The following is a 26,569-nucleotide window of genomic DNA, read 5'->3' on the forward strand; positions in this document are numbered from 1 at the left end:
AAATTGTGAAGTTTACAAATGTAGGAAAACTACAGTCTGAGTGTCTTTAGACTATGGCTTCCCACAGTGGTAAGCTTACTGATATTTTCATGAAGTTTTTCTGATTTCAACATGGGACAACATTCAGACGGCGTCACAAAGGCGAACACCCTACTAAGGGGATGCATTCTCAGGTTTATGGTATTCTGTTGGCTTTCAGTTGAAGTCTGCCTCCTCAGCAAATGTGTCTTGCAGTTGTTTAAAACATGCCTCATTGCCTCCTGTGTCCTTAGATAATGTTGTGTTTGAACACTCAGTTTTATATCTTCCCTTCTCCTCTGTTGTATTTGCCATTTCCAGCAGGTGTATGACTCTGAAAGCCTAAGTTACGTCAAAGGCTTTGCAAACCTCCCCGCTGCTTTGATACTCCTGTTTGTTTGACTTTCTTTACAGTGACCTCCAAGGACTATTAATAACCTAATATTACTTTGTCCATTTGTATTAAAACTTGGTTTACAAAGCATTAAAATGCCTGGATGCTTTTCTTGAAAGATTGGCTTTCCTTTTGATGTACTTCATTGTCTTTCCTCATTAGGACCTGAGAGAAAGTTACAGCACGCAGCAGTTAGCCTTGGAGCAGCTCCACAGGATCAAACAGGACAAAATAAGAGAGGTAGAAAAAAGAAGAGCTGAACTTGCACAGAAAAAGCGACTGGAAGATGAGGCTGCAAGGTACTGTGTCTGAATGTATTAGCATTGCAGTTTAAAGCAAAAGAATGGTGTGGTGACTTGTAAGACACTGACTGTAATAAACAGGAGGTCTGATCAATAAAAATGCATTCTAGTGAGTTGTCTTAGAGAAAGCATTTTATATGGAGTACCACTGATATAAGATGGTTTGAATTTCCTCTTTCCAATCTGTTTTTATCTTCTTTTAAGAAAAGACAGCTTATAATTCAGATAAACCAAATAGTCACTTTTGCTAATAAGATTTTTAGCTCCTTTAACAGATAATCCTCACACTTAAAATTCGTTATATTTTCTGCCTTGTTTTGCTGGCCTTCAAAAGATCTGACCTGTTTCCTTAAAGGCACTTCTGACTATGAGTAGGTACTATTTTTTTATTGTGTGCATCCAGACAGTTGTGAGATTGATACTTAAGACAATAGGAAGGGCATTGACTATTTAATTCCTGTGTTAATCTTGAAAGCGGGATCAGTGAGCAAGTTTTGAGTTTTAAATTTGGCTCCTCTTTTAGGAAGACAATGATAAAATTCAAATGTATGCCAGAGAGGATCATCCCTTCAACTATATGGTCCTGGTTTTGCTCAGCCCAGCCTTGTATCAAGCACTTCTACTGTTCTCAGCTCTTGATTTCTCATGATCTTGTTCCCAACTCATTTTGTTTTCTTTTGTTCCACTGATTAAGAAACCATAGTTTCTAGGGTTTGATTCTGGCTGTCTTAATATGCCACTCTGTTTTCCTCTCTCTAGACCTAATGCTATCAGCTGCCTATTTTGTGCTTAGCAGCCCTGGATTAAACAGTGCCAGAGAGAGGATGGATGGGCACTCTTGGCGGCTAGTCCTCAGCTCTGGAGTTGCTTTGGTGTACTACTTTTGACTTCTCATTCAGAGAATTGTTGTGGTTTTGTCGTTTTAATTTGAGAGAGATTTTCTTTTTCAATGATTCGTATTTGCTTTGACTGTTTTTAATGAAGCAGAGCTAGTGACCTTGTCGTATGTGTGATTCATGGTCTTAACTCATGACAGCATTTTTCTGCAGCAGTGTGATGGAGTTTCATAACATTTGTGACAGTTCCTTTAGAAGAACTATATCCCACATATATAATGACATCCCATTAATTTTCCAGTTGAACATGGCTATCTGCTAGAGTAACAGCTGCTACTGTCATGTGCTTGAAAATGCAGTAAAATGACCATCAGATAAGTGGACATCCCACAGTGATTTGATGAAGCGGTCTCCTGTAGTCATGCTTCTTCCTCAGCAATCTCTTCAGAAGGTGGCCCAAAGGGTTAGGTCTGCTCTCTTCAGAAGAAGCTAATACAATGATTTTTAAGGGTGTTGAATTGGATAATAACTTCTTTGGAGAAGTGAGGCACAGGATAAAATCCGAATAATTTCAGAGAATACAGTTAGACTTCCAGATTCTTTCTGCTGAAGAGTGTGACAGTGGCAGGGATGAGCATATTGAATAGATTACAACTGCTGAAGGTAAAAAATTAAACCAGCAAAGATGGTATGCAAAGACTATTTTTATATGTGTACCAGAGCAAAATTTTGTTATTAATCTGTTTGGATATTTTAGTTTCCAGTCGTGAGATTTGGATACTACCTTGGTGGACAGCTTAAAACCACCTTTGTTCAATTAACAGATCACTCCTTGCTCATCAGGATGTAGGTGAGCAGAAGTGCTTGTGGAGGCACTGCACACACAACCACGTGGCAGTGTTTCTATACCAAGAATTTTAATCCATTTATTATTTATGTGTTAAGACAAAGCGTGGTCTCATGTGGCAGAGCTTATTGCCCAGAGAGAAAATTAGTCAGTTGAGTCTATGATGACTCAGTTTTACTTAAAAGTGTAGTCGATTACTCTGTGAACACAATCTCATTCATTTTTAACTGAATGTTCTTCCACTCATCTTTCAGAAAAGCAAAACGGGAAAAGGAGAACCGATGGCAAGAAAATATCCGAAGGGAAGAGGAAGAGAAAAAGAAGCGATTGGAGGAAGAACGAATGCAGGAAAAAGTTCAGGAAAAGCTGAAAGCTGAAGAAGCAATTGCTCTGATGAGAGAAAGGGAAAATAAACAACAGCTTCATGCAGACGAGGAGAAAAATAGGCAAGCCACAATCTTGAAGGAAACAGAACAACAAAGGCAGAGGCAACTGGAAGAAGATAAAAGAAAGCAAGAACAAATTGCAAAAGAAGCTGAAGAGAGGCGTAAGCAGAATGAAGAAATGAAGAAGATAAAAGAAGTGACCAACTCACAAGAGGTGGAGAAACACACTTCTAAATTAAACATAAATGAGAAGATTGCAGATCTGTTGAAACCAACAGAGGGTAAAAGTCTTAAGCCGCCCTGGAAAAAAGAAGGTAATCTCAGTCTGTTAGATTTTTGCTTTATTGGCTCGGGTTTTCCTGAGTGTTGTTTCATTCATTGTAAGTATTACTGCTAATGTGACACTATGGCAGGCTTATTGTCTAAAATATTATTACAAAAACCCAACCATGTTCCATGTCTTCAGTTAGGTATAAATCATCCTATTAACTTAGGTTATATCAGTTTTCAGCACCTATGACTCTGATGACAAATCTTCCAGTGATCATGGCGAACAAATCACAGATGCTGGAAACAGGAATATTTTAGTTTTTTCCTCAGGTCTGCACTTGCTGTCATTAAAGCAGAATGTTAATGTGGAGGAGTTTTGCTCAATGAGTGGATGGGCACATAACGCTCAGCAAAGTGATTTATTAACATTGAAATCTAGTTTATTTCTTCACTACTCAATGCCTCTTATTGAAAAACAGAGAACTGAGGTCAACGTAACTCTAGTTGTAGGACTTTGAAAAACAATGGTTTAACTGTATTTTTGCCAAAGGCAGTTTTGATTAGTTCCATCCTTCAGTAGTTCTTGTCAGTTTTTATTAGCCACTTTTATCACCGAGTTCAACAAGAACTGAATTAGAACAGTGCTGAAAGGTGTTTGCACACCTCAGCTATACCTTGTAAAACATTCATTGTTAGCAACAGCAGTCACAGCTTGGAGAACATAGATGCAAAGAAAATAGAAATCGTGATGTTTTAGGTTTACAGGTAAAATCTTCGCACCTACTGCTGAACACTTACTGTTGTAGCAGTAGTATCTTTTCAACTTGGAAAATTGTAATTGTGTTAAACAAGACTATATTAAAACACTGGCTCAGGCAGAGTGGTTGGACAAGGAAAGATGAGAATACAAAGATGTAATTTTTTTTCCTTCAGTAAACAATGCATTTTATTGCCTGTGTTATGTTTACTGTGATTGCCATGTTAAACTCTTGCATTGTATGCATCCTATCAGCCTGTTGTAGCTAGTGATCTCCTTCAATAATTCTCTTATATTCATACCTGTTGCTTAGAATGGTGGGGCTCCAACTAAGTGCATATTTTTCAGCTGTATCAAAATGGTAACTAGTTTTCTTATCCTTTCAGGCAATGCAGTTAGTGTCTCAGAGTCTAGGAATTCCATTGTCTTGGTAAATTATAGAGCTTTATATCCATTTGAAGCAAGGAATCATGATGAGATGAGCTTTAATACTGGGGATATAATCCAGGTAAGATTTGCCATTGACACTTAACGTGCAAAAACCCAACCCTGCTTCCCCAGCCTTGATATACACCAAGGTCTTAAGTGTCTAAAGCATTATTCTGATATATTTTAACACTTACTCAAAATGTAAATTTGATTGTTTCTTTTGGTTTGTTTTGGGTTTTTTTTTAACGGGTGAAATTAGAATTAGTTCACCTAAAATCTTTCTTTGGATCTTACACATTCTAGAGGTGTCGAGAATCTGTTTAGAAAAATGGTAGTGAACTCTAAACATAAACTTTCTGAAATTAGTTGGTCAGGAATGATGTAGCTGCTGCAGTTTGTTGTGCATGTGTGGGTTGGCCTTTTAAGTGTCTACTTGAAATGTGAGTGTGGAAAATAGAGACGTGAATGGCTACGTAAAATGACAAAATGATTAATGCCATTTCAATTCAAATTGAACAAACTAGCTATTTAACGAGTAGATGTGAAAGGTTCTTCTGAATCTTAATACCATTTATTAATATATTGTTAACATAGACTTCTGCCTCTTGTTGGCCGTCCTTTATAAATGCTCCCTCAGGCAGACATCTGTAGTAGTTTATTTTGTGTCCATTCTTTGTAGCACTTTTCTGGATTCAGCTGAATATACTATCTATAATATTACAGCCGGACCATAAGATTGGAAATGTCTTCTTGCTTCTCAGTTGAAATCTCTGCTATTTCATGTAATTGTATCATTTGTCAGCATACATGTTTTTGAAACCATGTGCATTCAGGTGGACTTGTGAAAATTGATTTACAACTGTGGTGATACAATTAATATATGTGTATCTAATACATAAGTACGTATTGTTCTTCCTCGTTCAGACTATAAGCCATACAGGTAGGTGATAAGGGAGAATTTACAAAGCAATGTGACACAAAATATTAAAACACTTAAGTATTAGCCTTCAATTTAACAGTGTTAAATCATTTATTTGCATTTTCATACCAGTGAAGCATGGAAGAGGGGACAAGAGAAGTAGGTTTTGTTTTGGCTTCCTTCTCAGATATAATTAACTGTGTCATTTCACTAATAACTTATTTTAGAAATAGGCTAACAGCCGCCACCGCTGCTGCCTCCTCCTCTTATACCCCAAACCTCAAACAGGCTAACTAGCTAATAGTATTTGACGAGCTGCTGATTTTTAGCTAATTTTGACAAATTTGCTAATTTGCAGCATAATGGAGGCTCCAGTATTGCTGTGAATGTTTAAGGATGCTCTTTACTTAATCATGTAGTAAATAATGGAATTTTTGAACGTGTTTTGGGTACAGTCAAATGACACAGTTAATTATATCTGTAAGCAGAACTGCAGAAGGTGTTTTCGTGCGGTTGGACTCGCCAGCTGCTGCCTCTTGGCTGTGCATTTGGCAAAATACAACACAATGCACTGTAATTTTTGGCAAGCCAGAGTGGCTCCAGGTATCAGTGTGCATGTTAGGGGCCCCTTTGAACGAATATAATGTCTTTGAGGCCTGTCTCTACCTGTGTCTAAAAACAGTGCAATTGAATCATCACCCTGTTTCTTGAACAGGCCAAAATCAGCTCAATTTTGAAAGGGAAGAGAATGAAAATGCTGATCCTTGTATGAGTGCTGCTCATGCTGTTCAATTCAGAGTGCCAGCAGGTGCTGACGCACTAGATACACTGTTTGTTTCACGCTGCTAATTGTGTTTTCTTTGTATTTATCCTCCTGTCCATAGGTTGATGAAAAAACTGTGGGAGAGCCTGGTTGGCTTTATGGGAGTTTTCAAGGACATTTTGGTTGGTTTCCATGCAATTATGTAGAAAAAATAACAGAAGGAGAAAAATCTTTATCTCCTAAGAAGGCCTTACTTCCTCCTACAGTATCTTTATCTACTACCTCAGCTGCTTCAGAGTGAGTTTTTGTTATGTTTGTGCTAAAATTGCTTTTTCTAAATTTAGCTAACATATAACGTGCTGTATAGTTTCATTTGGTGTTTGTTTTTAAAATATAAATGCAGAAAAGTTATTGAAGAACTTACCTTGAAAGTCTTAGCTTGGAAATTTTAAGTATTTGATAGTCTGCTTCACATTGTATAGAGTATCTGTTATATATACGTTAAAAAAAGTTATTCTGCTGGAGGTACTTCTTCAGTAAAAATTGTAATATGTTGAATATGCCTGTATTCAATTTGCAGACCACTTTCACCAAGTAAATCTGCAGAAGAATCTGATTACCAAAACATACCTTTTTCTAGCCTGAATGTTAATACAGCATGGCAACAGAAATCAGCTTTTACTCGCACTGTGTCCCCTGGATCTGTTTCGCCCGTTCATGGACAGGTATGTTGTGTGAGAGTGGAGAACTTGCTGTAGTTTAGATTCATGTTAATGATACTGATTTAAAGAAAAATGAAAACAAACCACAACTTTTCGAATACTGGGTGCACTGAACAGGCTAGAGGATAAAGAAGCTAGTCTGAATGTGCCACTGCTGTGTATTGACATAATTCCATATGTTTCCAGGGACCACTGAGCCAGAAGACTCATGCAGTATGTTTCATAATTCTAAAAGCATTTTCACCTGTAATTAGGCACACAAGATATTTCTAACAAATAAGAAACAGAATTGAGAGATTGTTCCTCAATCAACAGCTTCTATACATCAATGAAAAAAAACACTTATTCAGCCATCACTTAGGAATGAAGTTGCTTATACTTCAATAAAAGATACATCAGTGTTTGTTTAACACTTGCACCAGTTTGGGGTAGTGTGGACAATCAACATCTCCACTTCTGTCTTAACAGGGGCAGCCCGTCGAGAACTTAAAAGCACAAGCACTTTGCTCTTGGACTGCAAAAAAAGATAACCACTTGAATTTTTCAAAAAATGATATCATTACAGTCCTGGAGCAGCAGGAAAACTGGTGGTTTGGAGAGGTACATGGAGGAAGGGGTTGGTTTCCAAAATCGTATGTCAAGCTCTTACCAGGGAGTGAAATCAAGAAAGAGGAGTAAGTGCTACTTTTATTTTTGTTTTATTCAACAGTTTACAGAAAGAGATGGTTTAGAGTGCAAAATTCTTGCAGCGCTTTAAAGTGCAGAATATAAATACTGTTTACAATTTACACCGTGCCATTTTAGGCTTTTATTATTTCATTCTGGCAAGCCAAGTAATGTTGGGTTCACTACTGTGTAAATAGACAGTCTTCCAGGGCTGAGTGTTGTGAAGAATCAGTAGTGTTTATTCATCAAGTGCCAGACTTTGTTCTGGTTTGTTACGAAGTCAGCTCTCTTGCAGTGTAGTTGCATTCTGCCTCTGAAGGTGCCAGTTTCTAAGTGACCTACAAATAATTGTAAGCTTATAAGGCACATCTTGCAGAAATAATATATTTTTCTTTACTTGAAAAGATCATTATGTCTGTTCTAATGCTGCAAGGTAACTGTTCAGGTAATAATTCAAAGTCTAGTTAGTGCTGGGATGCCTGCACTGTTGCGTGTGAGTTGCGCTTTTCATGCATTATGACCAAAAGTTCTTAGAAATTCTTTAGAATGAGAAAATTTAGACAAAATCTTTAATTTTTACTACTTTTGGATAGTATAATTTGTAAATATATCTTTTCATCTTTCATCACATTACGTTGGTTTTGGGTTTTTTTGCAAGTGGTGTGCTCTTGGATGCCATTCATATCTTAAATATCAGTAATACCTGTCCCTATTTGACAGTCAGGGAAGTCTTTGTAATTAATTCAGAGGCAATGTCAACTTTGAGATAACCAAAGTGAGGTTAGTCTCACCCTAATAAAGAGTTCTTGATGAGCCTTTTGGTTACTCTAAACTTTTTTTTCTTTCTGCAGACCAGAAGCTATTTATGCAGCTGTAAACAAAAAGCCTAATACACAGTCTTATGCAGCAGGAGAGGGTAAGGCAGCGTGAAATATGCTACTTAATGATACAGTCTGTTTCTGCTTTGGCATGTGAATAAGCTTAAATACGTGAAGAGTTTCTGAGCAGACCTTTTAATGCTTGTCCAAAAGATAGAGTGCAAACGTTGAGCTACTGTTATGAGAATTCTAAAACAGGAACTTTAGTAAAGCTTATAACAAATTCAGGTTGAGCATAGGCCTGGGTTTTGTTTTTGTTTTTAAGACTTTTGCTCAAGCAGTAATTTATTTCTGAAAACTTAAATATCTCATACCTGTAAGCCAAGTTCTCTTCCTGCTGTTCTCTACTGTATTATGTTATACTGTAGAGACATGAGAAGGGATTTTTAGTCTCCTGAGTGTGGATCATCCTCTTTTAATCAGTAGGGAGTAAAGAAGATAAATATTATTGGAAAAAAATTTGTGGGAAGTACTCTCTAAGGCTTTTTAATCCAGTGTATCTCCTTGCTTCCCCAATTATATTCTAACTTCGCTTGTGTTTTTCATTTTTGCTGTGTTAGTCAGATATGAATGGTTTTAATCAGGTTTAAGTGTGGAATGTACACACTTGCTGTGAAACAGGTAAGGTGGAGTACTTAACGCAAGAGATGAGTTTTCAAACTTTGGTCTACAGGCCTCTGCTGATCTGCAGGATGATCATAGGGTAGTAACTCTCACTGTGCCAAATTCATCTGTCTGTTCAAAGTTGTGTACCTATAATTGAGAGTTGTAAGCATGAAGTGAGATGTGATTACAATCAAGCAAGTAGGTAGGTTGATTCACAAACTTGTGAAGACATGATCCATGTTATGAACACACTGATGAACACTGATATCGGATACCTTTTCTTGCATCTGATGTACTTTTATCCTCTTACCTGAAACTGTTGTCTCCTTCTCTGTATGTGCTGTTTGCACAGAGTATGTTGCGCTCTATTCATATTCAAGCTCTGAGCCTGGTGACTTGACTTTCACGGAAGGTGAGGAAATCCTAGTGACCCAGAAGGAAGGGGAATGGTGGACCGGGAGCATCGATGGCAGAACTGGAATCTTCCCCTCCAATTATGTCAGACCAAAGGATCAAGAAGTGAGTTCCTATCCTGAGAATTAACACACAATGCTTTCTCTCAATTTTATTGTATTACTGGTATTGTTATTTAGCTCTTAGATAGTGATTTTAAGCAGAGGTTAATGTGCTAGACAGAAAAGAAAAGCCTAGGTAGTTTGAGTGCTAAATCAGTGCTCCAGCCACTGTGTCACACTGTCTCTCTCTGTACAGGATGGTACTTTGTTAAATACAGGCTCAAAATTTAAATCTCCACGTGCTTTTCTGTCCACATGCTTAAAGTTGGTGTAAACTCTTCTGTTTTTATTGCCCATTAAAAGATGATTGTTGTGTCTTTGTAGGCTTCTAGTAATGCTGGCAAAACTGGAACAATAAATAAGAAACCTGGTAAGTGTGTGATAACTTTTTATTGTTTAGGACTGTTTCTTAAGTGACTGTGAGCATTTAAGTTCATAGCAGTGTTTTAATGGGGGCTAATGAGCTTAGCTGCAAGATACGTATCAGGATATTTCTGTGGATGTAGCTCTTATTGTAATGAGAAAATAACAAATGCAATTAATATATTATCTTTTCAGAAATTGCTCAGGTTACTACTGCCTATGCTGCATCGGGAACTGAACAGCTTAGTCTTGCTCCAGGACAGCTAATACTTATTTTGAAGAAAAATGCTAGTGGATGGTGGCAAGGAGAGTTGCAGGTAGTTATTGAAGGAGAAATAATTTTGACTTCATGAACGGCAAGGAGGTGATCTTGGGATTAATTCAAGAAAACAACTAAGTATAGTGTTCTAAAAGCTGGCTAGAAAGTTATTTTCATCTTGTATAAACCACATTTGGGAAAAAATGTTTTTAATTAAACCTTGGGTTGCTGTGGTTTTTTTTTTTTGGTTTGGGTTTTTTTAATCACAGAAAATAGTAAAACTGTCAATGAACATACGCATGGGAAGGGAAAGAGGGATGTTGACAGTTGATAAATTGGTTAGGATTTAATTGGTAAAACATTAAATTGTAAAAATATTCTAATGAAAGAACAGGAATTCTTGGAAGTTGGAGTTGGAAGCTAGTTTATTGTGAAAGTTGCTGTTCCCACTTTTTTCCTTTCCCCACCTAGTGATGAAGGGTCCTCTTACATGACATTCTTCTTAAGTCATAGTTGATATTTTGACTTTTGGAGCCCCATGGATCTTGTCCATAATAACTAATCTTTGCAACCAATGCAAAAAGTTAAATCATCATCTTATAATGTCTCTTTGTTACCCTTTTCTTTAGTTGAATTTTGGCTGAATCTGCAGCATTGGCATTCAGTATTGGAAGTAACATGCTTAAATTCAGGCTATTTCCAATATTGGGATTGAACTGCTCAATAGAAAGTTCTGTCATCTTAGTATCACTTAATTGTCCTTTCCCGAGGTATTCTACAGCTGCACACACTCTGTTTTGTGTGAATACTCTTGTTAACACCTTTCTTCCCTCTCCAACAGTTAGAACAGGGCTGATCTAACTATTCAGCATCTGTTTTTAAAACCAGCCTGCTTTACAGATACAGGAGGAGAGATCACAGTGACCAAGTTCAGAAATTGGTGCAGTGAGTTTCTGTGAATTAAAAGCAGTGGAAAATTTATTCATAGCATGTGCAAAAAAAAAAAAAAACACCAACCCACAACAAAAAAACAACAAAAAAACCCGAAAACAATATATAGTTTGTATTTTAAGAAAAGTAGGCCCAGTGCTGCTTCAGGAAGAAGTTTCAAAGAATCAAAAAAAAAAAGGTGGGGGAAGGGAAACTGAGATACATAATTGTCAATTTTTGCTAGTTTGAATTTCTATTTTCCTTGTAATAGAGCTCACTCCACAGTTACTGCTTTCTAAAATCTATGCTCACTTTTACATCCTGACTTTTTTGTGCACTCTGAAGTATATTTGTTTCTTCAGTGTGTGCAGAGATCATCTTTACCTGTGGGACTAAAAAAGCAAAGACTAATAGATGAGAAAATTCTTTTCAAACTCTCACATGCTGTACTAGGTAGGAAGTGGTATCGAATACTGAAGTCAGGATATTCAAAAGTAGCTTATGGTAATTGTTACCTCTGTTCTGGGTATCTCATTAGAGATTGCTTATATGATGCATAAGTGAAATGTTCATTGAGTGAATTTTCAGCCCTGCAATTAAATTGTGTGCTGAAATAATTAGCCGCACTTGAAAATTTTGTATTAATACATTTGCCAGAACATATTAGGGTGAAGCTTTATTTGAATTGGGTTGTTTTATCCTTTAGACAGATTTTTTCCTTTTGAGATCTGTTTAGTATTTAGTTGGTGTTTTTGTTGGCAAAACCATGAGACATATTCATTGCATTTTTCCTAGTCTATAGACTATTTGGTTTCTTAATTATGTAATAACTATTTTAAACATTTACAGGCAAGAGGAAAAAAGAGACAGAAAGGATGGTTCCCTGCCAGCCATGTGAAATTACTGGGTCCGAGCAGTGAAAGAACCACATCTGCTGCTCCCTCAGGTGAAAAAAAAAAAAAAAGACTTTATGTTTTGTTCTGAGTATTTTATGTAACTGCTTCAATTGTTCAGATACTAGTCTGAATTACATAACTAGTGTAATACTGTGTTCGATGGCTGTATCTGATTGTGGTGTCACTGTGGAAGGTGAAGTCCTAGTCAGAATCTGGGTCTTTTGACAGACTTCTCTATTCAGCTCTTATCTCTGTCCAAGAAAGGTGAAATCTTAAAACTTCTTAATCAGAGCAGTTCTTCATAGGGTCCCTCCCTAGCGTATACTATCCTCTACATACCTTACAACAGAAAGTCTTAAGTCATACAAAGACGTTTATATCCATACATCTGTGAGGATCAGCAGTCCATATTCTATGGAAAGAGCTTTTTAATTTTGCTGGATGCACTGAAGAACCACACTCTTCTGATTGGGAAACTCCTTGTTTCCAAATACTAGCAAAAATCTTATAGAAAACTAGCAATCATTGACAGACACCTTGGAATTAAATGCACTGCTCCTTATAAGGAGGGAAATTAAGCGACAGATTTTCACTAGATTTTTCCAATTGAATAGCTGGGTACAAATGAGATTATTTCATAGAAAAGGAGCTTTTTTGGTTCTGGATGCTTAAATTGTGCTGTTCTCCACAGCTATGATTTGCTTATACAACAGCTTCCTGGGTATTACTGGACAAACCTTCCCTTTGAGTAAACTAGCAGCTCACAATTAGCTAACACATATTTCCTCTTCCTTTGTCACATTTTTCTCACAAGTATCAGCTAAAAGGTAATCAAACTCACTTTCTTTTCTGAGCCAGTAAGAGAGGTGGAAGCATACTTGATTATATTTTGAAATGTTTAGAAGGTCTCTCGATGCTATACTAACTGAATCAATTCACTGTGTAAGTGCATAGATATATGAAGTGGAAATAAAGATTACTGCCTGGGTCAGTTAAAAAAAAAAAAAAAAAAAAATTAAAAGGGAGGACAGTTCCACATCAAGATAAGATCATGTGCCATTTTTTGTATGTAACAGTGTTTGTGAAATTGCTGTTTCTTTCCTGTGGTTATGTAAAACACTCAAAAACAGTCTTAATACTTGTGTAACAGTGTTCTGCTATATTTGGTTTTGATTCACAGTATGTCAAGTGATAGCGATGTATGATTATATGGCAAACAATGAAGATGAGCTCAGTTTCTCCAAAGGGCAGCTTATTAATGTACTGAGCAAAGATGATGCTGACTGGTGGCAAGGAGAAATCAGTGGTGTGACAGGTCTCTTCCCCTCAAACTACGTGAAGATGACCACAGATTCTGATCCAAGTCAGCAGTGTAAGCAACTTTTATTTTTTTATTAATTCTGTTACTTGTATTTCAGAGGTGCATTGTTCTTCTTCTCTGAGTTCCAGGCATCAGCTGAATTTATTGGTACTTTAAATAACCTTTCTTAAAATATTTTACTATAGTACTAAGTACTTTAAATACTTTTCTGTTTAACCTGCAACCAACCAGCACATTACCAACCAGTCAGTGTGTAACAGTTAGAGTGCTAGGGTGAGCTAAAATATTAGATTTGGTAGGTGTTCCCCTTCTGTTAAAGTTGCTGATGTTTGATAACTGCCACTGACTGGAAGTCAGCGCAGGCATACTGTGCTCGATTATAGAACTTGCTCAGGTTTTATAAAATACAAAAAAGTGTCTGCTGTAGTCATCTTTAACTTCCATTTAAACTACTGATCAGTTAAGTGAAAATAGCCATAGAAAGTATAGGGAAAAGATTCATTAGCAAGTGTTCTACCCTATGGTAGATATGTGTGTCCTGGCTCCCAGCAATCCAGCTCTCATCCAATTCTGAGAAACAAGATATATTTCAAAACACATGTTAAGCTGAATATTATCAGCAGCAGGCGGAGAACTGAATGCTAGAATATATAACTATCCGACAGTCAAAATTTTTTCTGCCTTTTTTCATGTAAACACAGTAAAGGTTTCTGGTGTCCCCCCAACTTGCACTCCACCATTTTTGCTCCCTCAGCTTTTCATCCTGGGGCACTGTGATAAACCAACTTTTATATCAACCCATGCCATCAGTGGGTTTGGGAACATATCTTGATGTCAGAGTTGCTCCTTTGACATAACAAGCCTTGTCCCTTCACTTGATGTTTTTTCCCTAGGCATCATTTGTAGTTTTCTTAGTATAAAGAAGCGCATCCAGAAGTCTGGTTAAGTTTCACTCTTAATAGCCTATGGCTGGTGTGTACGACCAGTTTGCACCTAAGATTTGATCAACGTAGTTGTGTTCTTACAGAAGAATTCACAAACTCAGTAATGAAGGTACAGCTTGGATTGGAAAATTAAAATATTTTTCCCTCGGTAGCTTGTTATGGTACTTAGGCAGAACAGAGTATGCACCATTCTTGAAGTTTTCTTTTTTAGCTAAATTACATCTCAGCTCACATCTTGTAACACATTGATTTTATTTTTTTTAATGCCTCTGGCTGGTGTGGCTGTGATGTCAAAAACTTCTGCATTTAGATTGAACTTAACATTCTTTTGATTAGGCATATCCAAGTCATGAAAATGATACTTTGAAAGTGGTTTTGTTGTTTATAAAATCTCAGTTTTGTGGCAGTAGTATAGACTAAATCCAGATGGGCTATAAAATTAAGATTCTGGCTGAGTATTAAAGCTTTCTGAATTTTCAAAAATTATATACTAGCTTATCACACCATGTGTTGCCATTTAGAGTTATGTGGCTGAATGTGGTAAGTGCAAGGTGATTATATATACCACTAATTTTAAACAGAAGCAGTGCTAAGACCACATTGTAATTGGAAACTTTTGATGTGATGATTAAGTTTTTCTTATTTTTCGCTGATACGTCGTTAGGCTTTTTCTCAGATTTCAATGTTGCGTAGTAAAAATATTTCCATCCACATAAAACTGTGGCTGTGAGAACAGAATTTTCCTTTGAAAGTATATTGACAGAGGTCAGCCAGTGACAGTCAGATGAGTAGATGTGCACCAGGTCACCTGTACTTGCTTGTTAAATGTCTGTCTAAGAGTTAGTCTGTTTGCTGTGAAGCACATCTACTGGTGCTTAATTAACAAAACCCACCTACTGGTGCATGAAGAGTATGTTGAATTTTTTTTTAACAAGTTCTCTGAGTATTTCAAATAAGCTAACTTGGATATCAGTTTTGTGCTGGGGTTTGCCACTCTTTTGTGATATTAAAAAAGAAAGTTTGGAAATTTCAGGAAAAATCCTGCTTAAAGTCCAGAGCCTGCTGAAAACCAGCATGGCTTGTTAGCTCAGGTGCAGCGTTGTGCAAATATCATCATTACACAGATTTTAGCTGTGCTGCTTTCATATGGTGTGAGGTCTGCACTAGTAAGTTGTGTTAACTGTGTGCTAGCTTGTACCATTCATCTGTACCAGAGAAGTATTTAAATACGTACTGATTGAACTTCCAAACTTCCTTGGATTTCCTTAAAATATTTTTTGCTCTTACTTAAATATAGTGCAGAAACTATCACTAGTATTCTTGAGAAATCACTAAGGAATTGTCCCACAGAAATGTTGATGTGGCCCTCTAGGGACCAGTTTAGAGATGTGACAGAATATAATTTTAAAAATGCATTGTTATATTTTAAAGAATTGTTAATCTGAGTATTGTAATGTTTCTGTTGAAGAATAGCAGTTTCTCCCACTGTCTTTTCTAGATGGTCAAGTATTTGAAAGAGAGCAGACAGATTTGGTTTACTCAAATAATTTTGTGACTTAGGAAAGTTCTGCTTTTCCCTCAGATTTAAACTCTATACACCTTTGTATCCAGAGTCTTTCCTGGAACTTACAAGTTATAGCTGTAATGGCAAACTTCCCTAGCAAAGAAGGAACTTGGGTCAGTGAGATGTTTCTCCTCTTAGGTTGCTGAAAAAGCTCTCTGAACAGAGTAAGCTGTGCTGACAAGATCAATTTTCCTGCTGGTGTAGCTGCACATACTAGTATGGGGTCTCTGCAAGGAAAAACAAATAACATCAATTAAGGGTGTCATAGGTCTGTCAACAGGTCTTTTAAATACAACTGAGTCCAGGTGATTGCAGGACACAGAATATTCAAGAGTCATGCTCCCAGTGACCTTGGTGATGGTTAGACTTACTCATGTTTTAATGACATTTTAATAGCCCTTATTCTAAATAAAATTAATCAAAAGTAATCATAAAGAATAAATAAGATACACAGAAGGTTTCAAAGTATAAATAGCTATAGATTTAAAGTAAAGGAATACGCGTAATCTCATCATCTTCTCTTAGTTGAGTACTTGTGCTTGCTCCACCGTTCAGGGTCAGATCTTTTGTGTACTGCCAGTACCTGTTTAGGACATGTCTACCAGGTTTTCTTCACGTTCTTCCTAAGGGCTGTGTAAGGCAGGGTAGGTAGGCATGGTGCACTTAGCGCTTTACAGTTCTTCCCAATGGCCTGATCTGGAGAGAATTTTGTTATTTCAGCCAGTCTGCATCTGCCTTAAACAGTTTCTCTTAGAAACTTGTTCTCTCCTTCTTTGTTGGCTTTTTCAACGAAATAGCTTTTTTCAGTTTGTCATCTTATTCATGGGACCAGTCTGAGCCTTGTCCTTATATTTTCTTTTGTTGATATTTTCATCCCTCACATACCTCAGATGGAGGCAAAACAGATGCTCCAGCTACCTCTGCATGCTTGATTGCTGGATATCTCTTAGTGTTAGAGATCTGTTCATCTCTGAGACGTTCTGGCTCAGGGCTGGACAACTCAGCCAGGTGGATATACCTGTGTTCAGTGTGCAGAGGCTTCTAGCTCATCTTACCTGAGGTATCTCATCTCCCTTTGTGAGACTGGGCTTTCATAGAGCTGAATGGTGTACCAGTTCTTACTACTCCAACGTACATACTGTGTTCACTCTTTTTTCTTTCCATAGCCCAGCATTGCTGCAGTTCCTCAGGCATCTAAGTTACTCCTTCAGGTGCTCAGACATGAGCTCCAGGTAGTCCCCATAGCTCGAAAAGCACCTCCTGCCCCCATTTAGACCTGCCTGCTCTGCCTTCTGCAATGCAATGACAAAAGTTGGTTAGACTGGGAACAGATCCTCTCACTGTAGACTGTTCTTGACATGAGTATGACAACAGCGTGAATTTCCTTAGGTACAAACCTGATGTTTATAGTAATACCACTAGATCTACCTATTTTCTTTCTTCCCCAAACCTTACATGTACACATGAAACGTTAGAGATACGAGGCAGGTCCTGTCCTTTCAACAAGGATCTGTATTTCTGGAAGTTTATCTCCATGCACAAAAAATCATTAGTAATTCCTGGCCACCACTGTCTAATGAATGAAGCTGACTGACTCTCAAGGGTATTCATAGTGAAAAAACAACTTACGGACATGCTTGTGGCAGGTGCATTTCTGTGTCTATATATGGACAACACAATTTGAAGTTCTCTACTTACTGCCAAGTAACTTCTCTTCATGATTATGTAGTAAGAGTTTGTGGTATCAGTGGCTTTGAGGTATTGCATGTTGCAGGTCCACATTAATTTTTTAACACATGCAGACTAATAATTTATTCTAAGATTTTACTCAACAGCTCCAGAATTTTACCCCTTTTACCAAGGATCAAATACAAAATCAATCCCTTAGTTCATAGTGACATAGTCATCTTGTATTTCTAAAACTATTTGTTGACTGTCAGTCAGGCTTGATAAAGCTTCCAGGTTGAAATCCTGGGGTCTGGAGTAGTCTCTGGATTGCCCACAAGGTGTGTGCAGCTACAGCCCACGTCATACATTGCCTTTAACCTGACTTGGCAGTGCCTTGTGTAGATGGTGTAGTGGGTGTATTGAGTGATGTGGTACATCCTACTTCATGGACACATATTACTGAGAGAAGGTTTTAATTTATTTCAGGCTTAGAACAGAGTTGAACAGGTTAATTTTTATGTGCCAATATGAATAAATTCCAATGAGTCTTTTCTTTACAAGTTTAGTTTTTATTTGATTTTCTAATGTCTCATTACAAGTTTCTCAGGAGAAATCCTGACTTTGTTGAAATCTCAGGGAATTTTGCCATTGCCTTTAAAAAAAAACCCTAGGGCTTGACCTTATGTAGTTGAGTCTACATAACAGAAGTCTTCCTTGGGAAGAAACTCTTCAAGTATATCAGCTACAGGTGTTTTTCAGAGTCGGTGATGACTGGTCACAAGTACTTAAAACTATGTGTGTTTTATAAATATGAAATTGCAAGAGTTAGAAGCTCATGATGTCTGTTTTCAGAAAGTTGAATGTTCGTCATTCCTTTCTGACCTTTTTGGTGTTGTTCTGTCGTTGTCCATAGAACTCATATGTTTCACTCTTCAAATTTATGTTCATTTTATCCTTCATTTTTTTTTTTTGTTTTTTTTAGGACCCAATGTTGTCTTCCAGTGTGAAAGCACCTCAGAGACCCACTATCCAAGTTTGACTGTAGCGTGGAGGCAGGGTGGCCAGCCCTGCTCACATATCTCTGACACAATCCTTTTGCTTCGTTTGAACGTTAGATCCAGTCAAGAAATTAGGTTTTTCTGGGTTTTCTTATAATCTACAGTTACAGTTGATTTGTAAAAGCAGAAAGGATAGTGGGTCTTTGTGTGGCTTTCACTGCTGTTCATTCTTGTTTCCTTCAGTATTTTTCTTTGGTATTGATAATCGTAGATCATTAGCATGCATATCAAGTTATCATTTGCATGGTGGGATTGCAGACACACAAAGACCCACTATTTGCACAGTTTCTGAGCTGTTTTGAATGGGCAGTTGTGTTCTTTTAATGTTGTAATGTACATACTTTGCAGAATTAAAATGTTCACTCATTACTGTTCTAATGGACTTGATTTAATCTCTTACATATTGAGCTTTTAAAATTGGCAGCCTACAAGGCTCATCCAGAAGACAAACCCTACCTGTCTCTGCTGCTGATAGTCACTGTGATTACAAACATGCTGCAAGATCTAAGATTTAGATCTGGTGCAGTTCATACAGCCTTTTAATACCCTTTTTAACTGGGGAAAAGAATTAAGCATGGAGTGGAGGATATTTGAAATTTTTCTTCCTTCACAGTAGTACTATAGCAGGAATTCAGGCTCGATATGTCCTATCCCTAAACAGTCTCCTTACTTTAAATAGTTTATTCCGATAATTCATATTTGTTTTCAGTTTTAGCAAACAGCAAACATGTACTAGTTACTGCAGTAAGTACTTATACAGCCTCTGTGCTACTAGACCCTTTCCCTGCCTCTTTTCATTATATAGCTAACAATACTGAATAGTGTTTTTATCTGGCTATGGTCTGCAGTGACTTAAAGTGCTATCTGAAAGTTGCTGCTCTTCTTTCTGTTAAATAAATTAGCAGCCTAATACGTAGGTAACCTCGATAAAGAGGTGTTGCCAGAAAAGAAACACTAACAGCCACTTGGAGCTGAAGGCAGAGCATTTGGGTTTAGGAAATGGAACTATACATCTCAGCTCAAAAGTGGTTCTTAAAGGTACAGTTATGGCATTTCAGCAGTATGGTGCAGTAAAGGTGTCCATGTTTTATTAGTTTGAGGGGAGGGAGGGACCAGGACTTCAGGACTATAACTCTGATACCCCTTTAAATGAAAGGATTAATTTAATAGGAGACTACTTGTCTGATTAAGTAGTTCTATGCTCCTGTAACAACAGGAGAGATCTAGTAGACACGGTATTTAATTTAGTTGGTTTCCTGAACTTGGTTACGAAACAGCAAAGGTCACTTATGCAATCAGAAATGTTTACAAAACACTGCTTGTTTACTATATACACACATATATATATGAATGTTGTGAAGGTACTATCAGGAAAAGGTTAGTCCAGTTGCAGAGATTTAAAAGCCTTTCTCCAAAATTTCTATGTTATGTATTTAATATACTTGATCAAATAATGTATATGTGCCCTTTAGTTCAGAGATATATCTTTTGTGCAATACGGATTACAGCAATGTGCCTACATAAAACTACAAATGGATTTTTATTCTGGATGTATTTTGTCTAAACCATATTTTATTATAGAATGAAATCATGTTATTGTAGGCAAATAATGTGCTAGATAATTCCTAACATATTCTAGCTGACTTGATTTTCTTCTGAAACTACATTTTCAGTATTTCTACTAAAATATGCTAATCACCCTGAATTGCCTTCTCTGAATTTCTGACTTTGAAAGCTTGTTTAATACAGGCTGAAGCGTGTAGTGCTACACCAGTGGCATCAAGCAATCACTTACTGTAATCTAATAATTAGGTGATCTCATAAATTACCCCATTTCTAAAAGGCACTGTTAACCTGAGGGATTTGAGCCAAACTGACTTCCCAATGTTCAGTGACAATTTTTCTTGAATGCCAAGTTACTACAAATTGTCTTTGAAAAATTAAAAACAACTTCACATCCTACTTGGGATGTTCTAGGAAATAGTTACATGGCATTTTACAAAAACAACTGGCATTCTACCCACTTTTTAACTGATACAATTGGCAATCAGGGTAGTATTAAGGTGAAGTTTCACACAAGTACCCCTGTTGTTGGGTATGTAGATATAAGCATTGATAATTATTGAAACAGCTTCCCCTCAGTTTGAACTGATGAGTATTGAAATGAAGCATTTGGGGGCTTTCATGTTTCAGTATTACCTGAGTACGCTCTAAATTCTCTAATAACAAAGATAATAATAATAAAACCTTAATAATGCTGATTGAAAGAGACATAGTCCTATCCTTCAGTATTTGTTTGTACTGCAAAAGTCTGCCTAACACAGCTCAAGCACAATCACCTGAGAGCTCTGCTCACGTCCGCACACTGGCACAGAAAGAATTGAATACATACATCAGATCATTCATAGGAAGGACTATGCCAAGGATGTATTTAAGGCAAGATTATTTTAAAATAATCTTCTGTATCAATGAAGAGGTGTAGCTAATAGAAGCTGGGTTTAAATCAGACTTTTTCTTTCAAAAATGTTACTTTTTCTCTGGTTGTGTGCAATCCACTCTTGTTGATAAAAGTCTGTAGAGTTGAGTTCAGCTCTCATCCCAGCCAGCCAAGTAAAACTAGCATTCAAGTGTTCATCCCTTATTTGGGTGAAGAAGGTTGGCTTTGGAACTAAGGACAATTGGAAAATAGAGATTTTTGTGGAACTGATGGTCCCCAGTCAAGAGATGAGAGTCTGAATGTTGCTCAGAGCCGCACGAGGTTAACAGTTAAAACTGAAGCCAACGGGGAAAGCGAAATACGATGTTGCCTGCAGTGTAGTACTTGCTTAATATTGTTTCCTGTGGGCCAGCAGAGAATAGGGGCCATGGTGTGATTGGGGGCAGGAATGTAAACGATGCTGTAAATGCACAAGAACAGGTACTGAAATGCTTCCTAATTTTGTAGCTGTCTAGTTTGCTTAATGGACTAACAACCTACAGAAGTGTAGTTTTACAAAAGCTTAGTTTACAGAGCTGAGTTCCTGATCCTGCAGTTGGATCTATGCAGGAAAGTCTTGTGCCACCACCAAGACCTGATTTCAGGGCTGGGGTGTGCAACCAGTCACTGATTGTGAAGGGCTGTGAAAGCATGCAAAGCACTATCGTAATGTCAGTGTTAATAATGTTACAGTTAGGAGTGCAGAAGGCATAAAGCTCCATCAAAAAAGTTACATGGTAATAACTGAAATGTCTCCTACCAGTCATTGAATATTTACACCATCTCGATGCTTGGTCAGATCGTATCCCTGTGTGATTTTCTTGAGTCGGGTTGAAAACACCTGTAAATAAGTCTGCTCATAGGAATGCCGACAAACCTTGGCCTGTAGTAGTGTTGGGAGCTGCTACAGGGTCATGCTACTTTAATGTAATGAACTAATAAAACTGCTACATAATGGTGTGTGCTGCCTTAAAATCTCTTTTGTTGTTCTTTTTGAGCTAGAGTATTAATGTTTGGGGACGATTGTTAAGACATGCAAATGCAGGCCTTGCTTAGCATGAGGCAATTGTTCATCTTTGTTTTTAAACAAAGTTGTAAGATAACTATGCAAATGTATTTTATTAAAGGGACACGTAAAAGGATCTAGTTTGTCTGTTGTGCTTTTTTTGTCCATCTGGGGAGGACTTTTTCCCATCTGAGTAGCTCGGTATGAGCATTATGTGATGTGGCTTTGTGGTGGAGAGACCTATTTTGCTTTTTACCTCTTGAAAATTGAATCATAAATATTTTATGTTGTAGCAGAGCGAGTATACTGCATTTACTGATTAGGGGAGATTGGATAAAAGTTTTTATTATTTTTCCCAGGGCCTGATGGAAACCAGCTTTTCCACAGCAACAGATTTATTGGATTAGTTCCTTTTATGGGTTTCAGTAGGCACAGAGGCTACTGACAGCTACAGGCAGTGACAGGAGTACATCACAAGTGAGTTAGCCTTATGTGTGCCAGCAGAGATTGTAAAATGGCTATGGGTGATGTCCTGTGATACCATCAGTCTGTTCTCTGGCTGTACTAAGGGGACTATTTTAATGCCAGACCGTGGTACTTAAGGTGAGATGGAGTCTTTCTATGGTAGCCTGGGAAAATAGAGGCAGGCTAATACAGGCAAAAAACCCCAACCCTTATCTGCTTTTTCCAGCCATATCAACTGGCCTGAACTAAAAACAAAAACAAAACCAAAAAAGTGTAGAAAACAAACAAACCCAAAAAAACCCAAACCACCAAAACTCCCCCAAACCCAAACAACCAACACCTCCCACTCCAAAAAAAAAAAACCCCAAACCCAAAACAGCAACTCACAACCCTAAACAAACCAAGCTCTTTCCTTACAAATGCAGTTTGTACTACATACTCTTCACTGGTGACCCAAAGCAGCGATGCCTCTGGTATAAGATAGATCCTTCAGGAGAAGTGCCTTAGCTCATGTTTAAGGCTTAAGCTGTCTTGCCAGAGTGGTCATTTTTAAGGTGTTTTTTTCATTCTTCATTGTAGGGAAGTTTGTTGGGGAAGGGGACAAAGCACTCAGTGCCCAAGCAGATCTGGGAATCTTTGAAAGCCTTTTATCCATCTGTTTTTTACTTCAATTCTCTGGAATTGGCTTTTAAGCAAAGAATTTTAATTCACTCCCCTTTTTTTAACAAAAAAAAAAAGGTGGAGTTTTTTTTAAATGGTGTTAGGTCTCATTCATCTTTCTTTCATTGGAGGATTTCTTCAGAAAGCGTCATTCTTCCCCTTGAACATACTCATAATTTGGATTTGAGTAATTGGAAAGGTGTTCTCCCCCAGCCCCCCATGTTTTTCAGGCATTTGAATCTCCTGCAGAGGAGAACATCTTTTGACTGTGAAACTCGGTAGTTTTTCATGCAGGGTTAATTATGTTAGTAAGAAGAAAGTATTTCTTGTTCAGGTATATTTGGAGATGAAGTATAATTTTAAACACAACTTTAGAGACTGGGATTTCCTGTTTATAAACTCTCCAGCTTGTTTTACCCTGCCCCTGCAAGACACCTGCTTCCTCGCCTTGGAGAGCAGGATTTATCACAAAGGTACCACCGTTGTAGTAGACATCTCTCTCTTGCTGTGCCCTAAGTTTCAGAGGTAGCAGACACCCACTGCTTGCTCTGTTAGACCATGTTCTGAGGGGGAGCTAGGCAGGTCATGCCCCAGATTGTCTGAACAGCCTGGCAGTACCCTGCTCTGGGGGGAAGAGGTGGGCTGGTTTGTCCTCCAAGGGTAATGTAAACCTCTTACCCAGTCAACAGAGGGAGGTGAGCCCCCAGTGAGGGCAGCTGAGAGTCCCCTCTGTGAGTGCTCCCAAAAATCTCACTGCTTTTCATTAGCTGTATGGGGAGCTTGGGATGAAACTTTACAAGACAGAAGCCAAACCAACAGCTTTCTGCTGCCAAAAAAGGCAGTTTTATTGCTTCCACGCACATTCCTGGCTGCTAAACTAGCAGAAAACTACTGTTTTCTTTTTTCCCATCGGGATTTGTTTGCTGCCAGGGTGTGAGCTGGGAGTCAGATAAGTGCCAGAATTGATGCAAGGAAAGGAAGGAACAGGAATGTGGGAGGAGAATGAGTAGAGATGCAGGTCCTTTCTGTATCAGTGAGCCCATGGGTTGCCATGCCCGCTTTGGAAAAACATTGGCAAATGTGCTAGGCAGGTTGTTTTATTCTCTCTCTTGTTTGCCTTTCTTTCCTTCAGATCCAAATGCCTGAATTCACCCTCTAAAATCAGATATGTGAATTGTGTACTATGTTTTTATGCCAGTATCATCAGACCCATGAGAATTTGGGGCATTTTCACTAGTGCTTATTTAAATATAAGATAGCACTCATCCGTTTCCCAAAAGCTGACAGTCCAAATACAAGGTTAGTGCAGGAGCCAGTTAATTGGATTTTTGTATCTGATGATGAGCTTATAAACCAAACCTATTTTAGGTGCATAAAAAAAGGCCTGTTTTCCTTCCACTTTAAGTAGGCAGCATGAGACAGACACAAATCTGAGTGTGTGGGTTGTTCTCACAGTTCTGTGATACAAGCAAACAGCAACAGGAGCTTCAGTCTGTCCCTGCTTTTGTTGCAGGAGTGTACCTTGCAGTAGAGAAGAAAACCATGTGGTCAAAGCTGAGACTTCCAAATCTGGACAGATAAAGTCTGGTTACTGTGCAAGCCCTTTATTTTCCTCAAATTTTATGTCTTAGGAACCGGGTGATCTTAAACTCAGTCCTGTACAGACTAAAGAATGAGGCTAGAATCCAGAAGTAGCACACATTGGCCACAGTCCATCTTGATGGATTGAGATACCAAACTTCATAGGAATCACTTTGATCTATAACTTTGCTCCTTTTCCTCATCTAATTTTGGCCTAATTGTAACTTTGGGAATAACTAAGGCCAGAAGCAGAATTCTGCATGATCAAAAGAGCTCTTCATAAAAAGTGGCATTTTTTTGCAAATCTTGTCAGAAAGCTTAAGATCTGTGATTTTCCTTAGGGGTACAAAACAGAACTGAAAAGTCCTGATTTTAAATCTAGCTATTGTCTTTACTGTTTTACTTCTTTGTGTTGTTCAAAGGGTTTCCCTGTTAAAGTACTTCAAATGGTGTCATAAAACTTCATTTGACAAGTGTTTCCCTTTTGCTGAAGGATGCTGCTCCTTCAGAGCAGCTTGAAGCCTGTCCAGCAGGAAGGGCACAAGCCCACGAGGTTCTCCTTAGGCCACTGTCACATCAAGTTTAGCCAAATGCTTACTGTTTCTTGGGTGGTTTTCCCCCCAGATTTATTACTAACCTTTTTCATGTCGTTATTTAGAGCAGCCTTCCCATAATCAGATCTATACATTGGCAGTGAATAAAGTCACCTTCTAGCGTGGTAGATGTGTTAGGGTGACAAGGGAGATGCAGCCCTTCGTGCTGTAGGTCATGCTGTCTTTCATGACACCTGTAAAATTTCAAAAAATGCCATTCCTCTAGAAATGATGGATCTAAATGAGTCTCCCTGTGATGTCCTTCCTGCTATTCTGCAAAATCCACAGTTCACACTGTTTTAAAATCTGATGCCATCACATCAAGCGATAGATGTATGCTCTCAAATGCTCTGTAATTCTTTTTTTATTTTCCCCCACCCTGCTACTTTGCAGTACTCTGCTAGCATGTGATCAGAGGGATCAGAGTTTGACTGTGTGCTCTCCTTTACTCATCTAAACATATGCACCACTTTGTTTTTACTAGTTTCCGATTCAGTTACTAAATTTTAAACATTGCTCTCATGCTTACTAATATGTGCACAGTACAGAAAAAGCCACGTGAAGCTGTAGGGTCTGCATGTTATTACAGAAAACTTGGGGTTTGTGTCATGGAATGTCTGTGTGTCCCTCTGCATGATTTCAATCATTCATACTCGATGCATAAAAAGAATTCAACATATTTCAGGCTCATTTTGTTCCTAAATGAGAAAAAAAAGTTTTGCAGCTATGAAGTTATGCAACTATAACATGATGCTTTATAATTTTACAAATTTGTACTGGTGGTTTGTATCATAAATTAATAGCCAAGGCAGAGTACTTTAGAAATGGGGTGGAGATTAAAGGTGCAATATCCTAAGTCAGAACCAGACACATTTTAAATTACTTCATCTCACAAAAGACATTGCATAAGGTAAGAGAAAATCACAGTTTTGAAACAGTATGGCAGAAAAGGAGAAGAGATGAGAAAAATCATGAGACAAATGAAGTGGCAGGAAGTCAGGAATTCTTATTCAGCATCACAGTACAAGAACAAGGGATGTTCAAAGAAATAAAAAGGTAACAGACTAAAAAACATATGTAAAGGGGGGAGGGTTTGATCACTGCATCACTCGATTTTGAAACCTGCTGCTGCTGTTGGCAGGGTGTTTAAAAAGAACTACTGAATACATAGTCTGAACCACAGGCTGGTGTATGTTGGTGCAATTTTGTAAATTCATCAGATCTGATGATCTGAGTGGAATCTAAACTACTGGCTTACTTCTTGTAGGGTGTGCTGATCTCCAGAGCCTTGACACTATGCAGCCAATGGAAAGGAAAAGGCAGGGCTACATTCACGAACTCATTCAGACAGAAGAAAGGTACATGGACGATCTTCAGCTCGTCTTAGAGGTGAGATGTCTTGGATGTGAAAATGCATTTCGAATAAGAACACCTCTGTCCTACTGAATAATAACAATAAAGGGATTTTTATGAATTG

General features: G+C 37.9%; 1 protein-coding gene across 7 annotated transcripts in view; it reads left to right on the plus strand.

The window, feature by feature from the left end:
* Positions 1-26,569, plus strand: part of ITSN2 (intersectin 2) — an 86,359-nt gene that overhangs the window by 50,022 nt on the left and 9,768 nt on the right. For 6 of the 7 annotated variants that reach the window (XM_074861446.1, XM_074861449.1, XM_074861450.1 and 3 more), the window contains 13 exons: positions 575-711; positions 2,652-3,097; positions 4,197-4,318; positions 6,043-6,218; positions 6,502-6,646; positions 7,112-7,317; positions 8,161-8,225; positions 9,146-9,312; positions 9,633-9,678; positions 9,867-9,988; positions 11,710-11,806; positions 12,937-13,128; positions 26,360-26,481. In XM_074861446.1, the coding sequence (XP_074717547.1) occupies positions 575-711; positions 2,652-3,097; positions 4,197-4,318; positions 6,043-6,218; positions 6,502-6,646; positions 7,112-7,317; positions 8,161-8,225; positions 9,146-9,312; positions 9,633-9,678; positions 9,867-9,988; positions 11,710-11,806; positions 12,937-13,128; positions 26,360-26,481 (2,043 nt within the window). Of the gene's footprint in view, positions 1-574; positions 712-2,651; positions 3,098-4,196; positions 4,319-6,042; positions 6,219-6,501; positions 6,647-7,111; positions 7,318-8,160; positions 8,226-9,145; positions 9,313-9,632; positions 9,679-9,866; positions 9,989-11,709; positions 11,807-12,936; positions 13,129-18,235; positions 21,930-26,359; positions 26,482-26,569 lie in introns of those variants that run through there. The other variant, XM_074861452.1, reaches the window with a different exon arrangement.

Source organism: Strix uralensis, chromosome 3 (genome assembly GCF_047716275.1).
Source record: "Strix uralensis isolate ZFMK-TIS-50842 chromosome 3, bStrUra1, whole genome shotgun sequence".
Lineage (NCBI taxonomy): Eukaryota > Metazoa > Chordata > Aves > Strigiformes > Strigidae > Strix > Strix uralensis.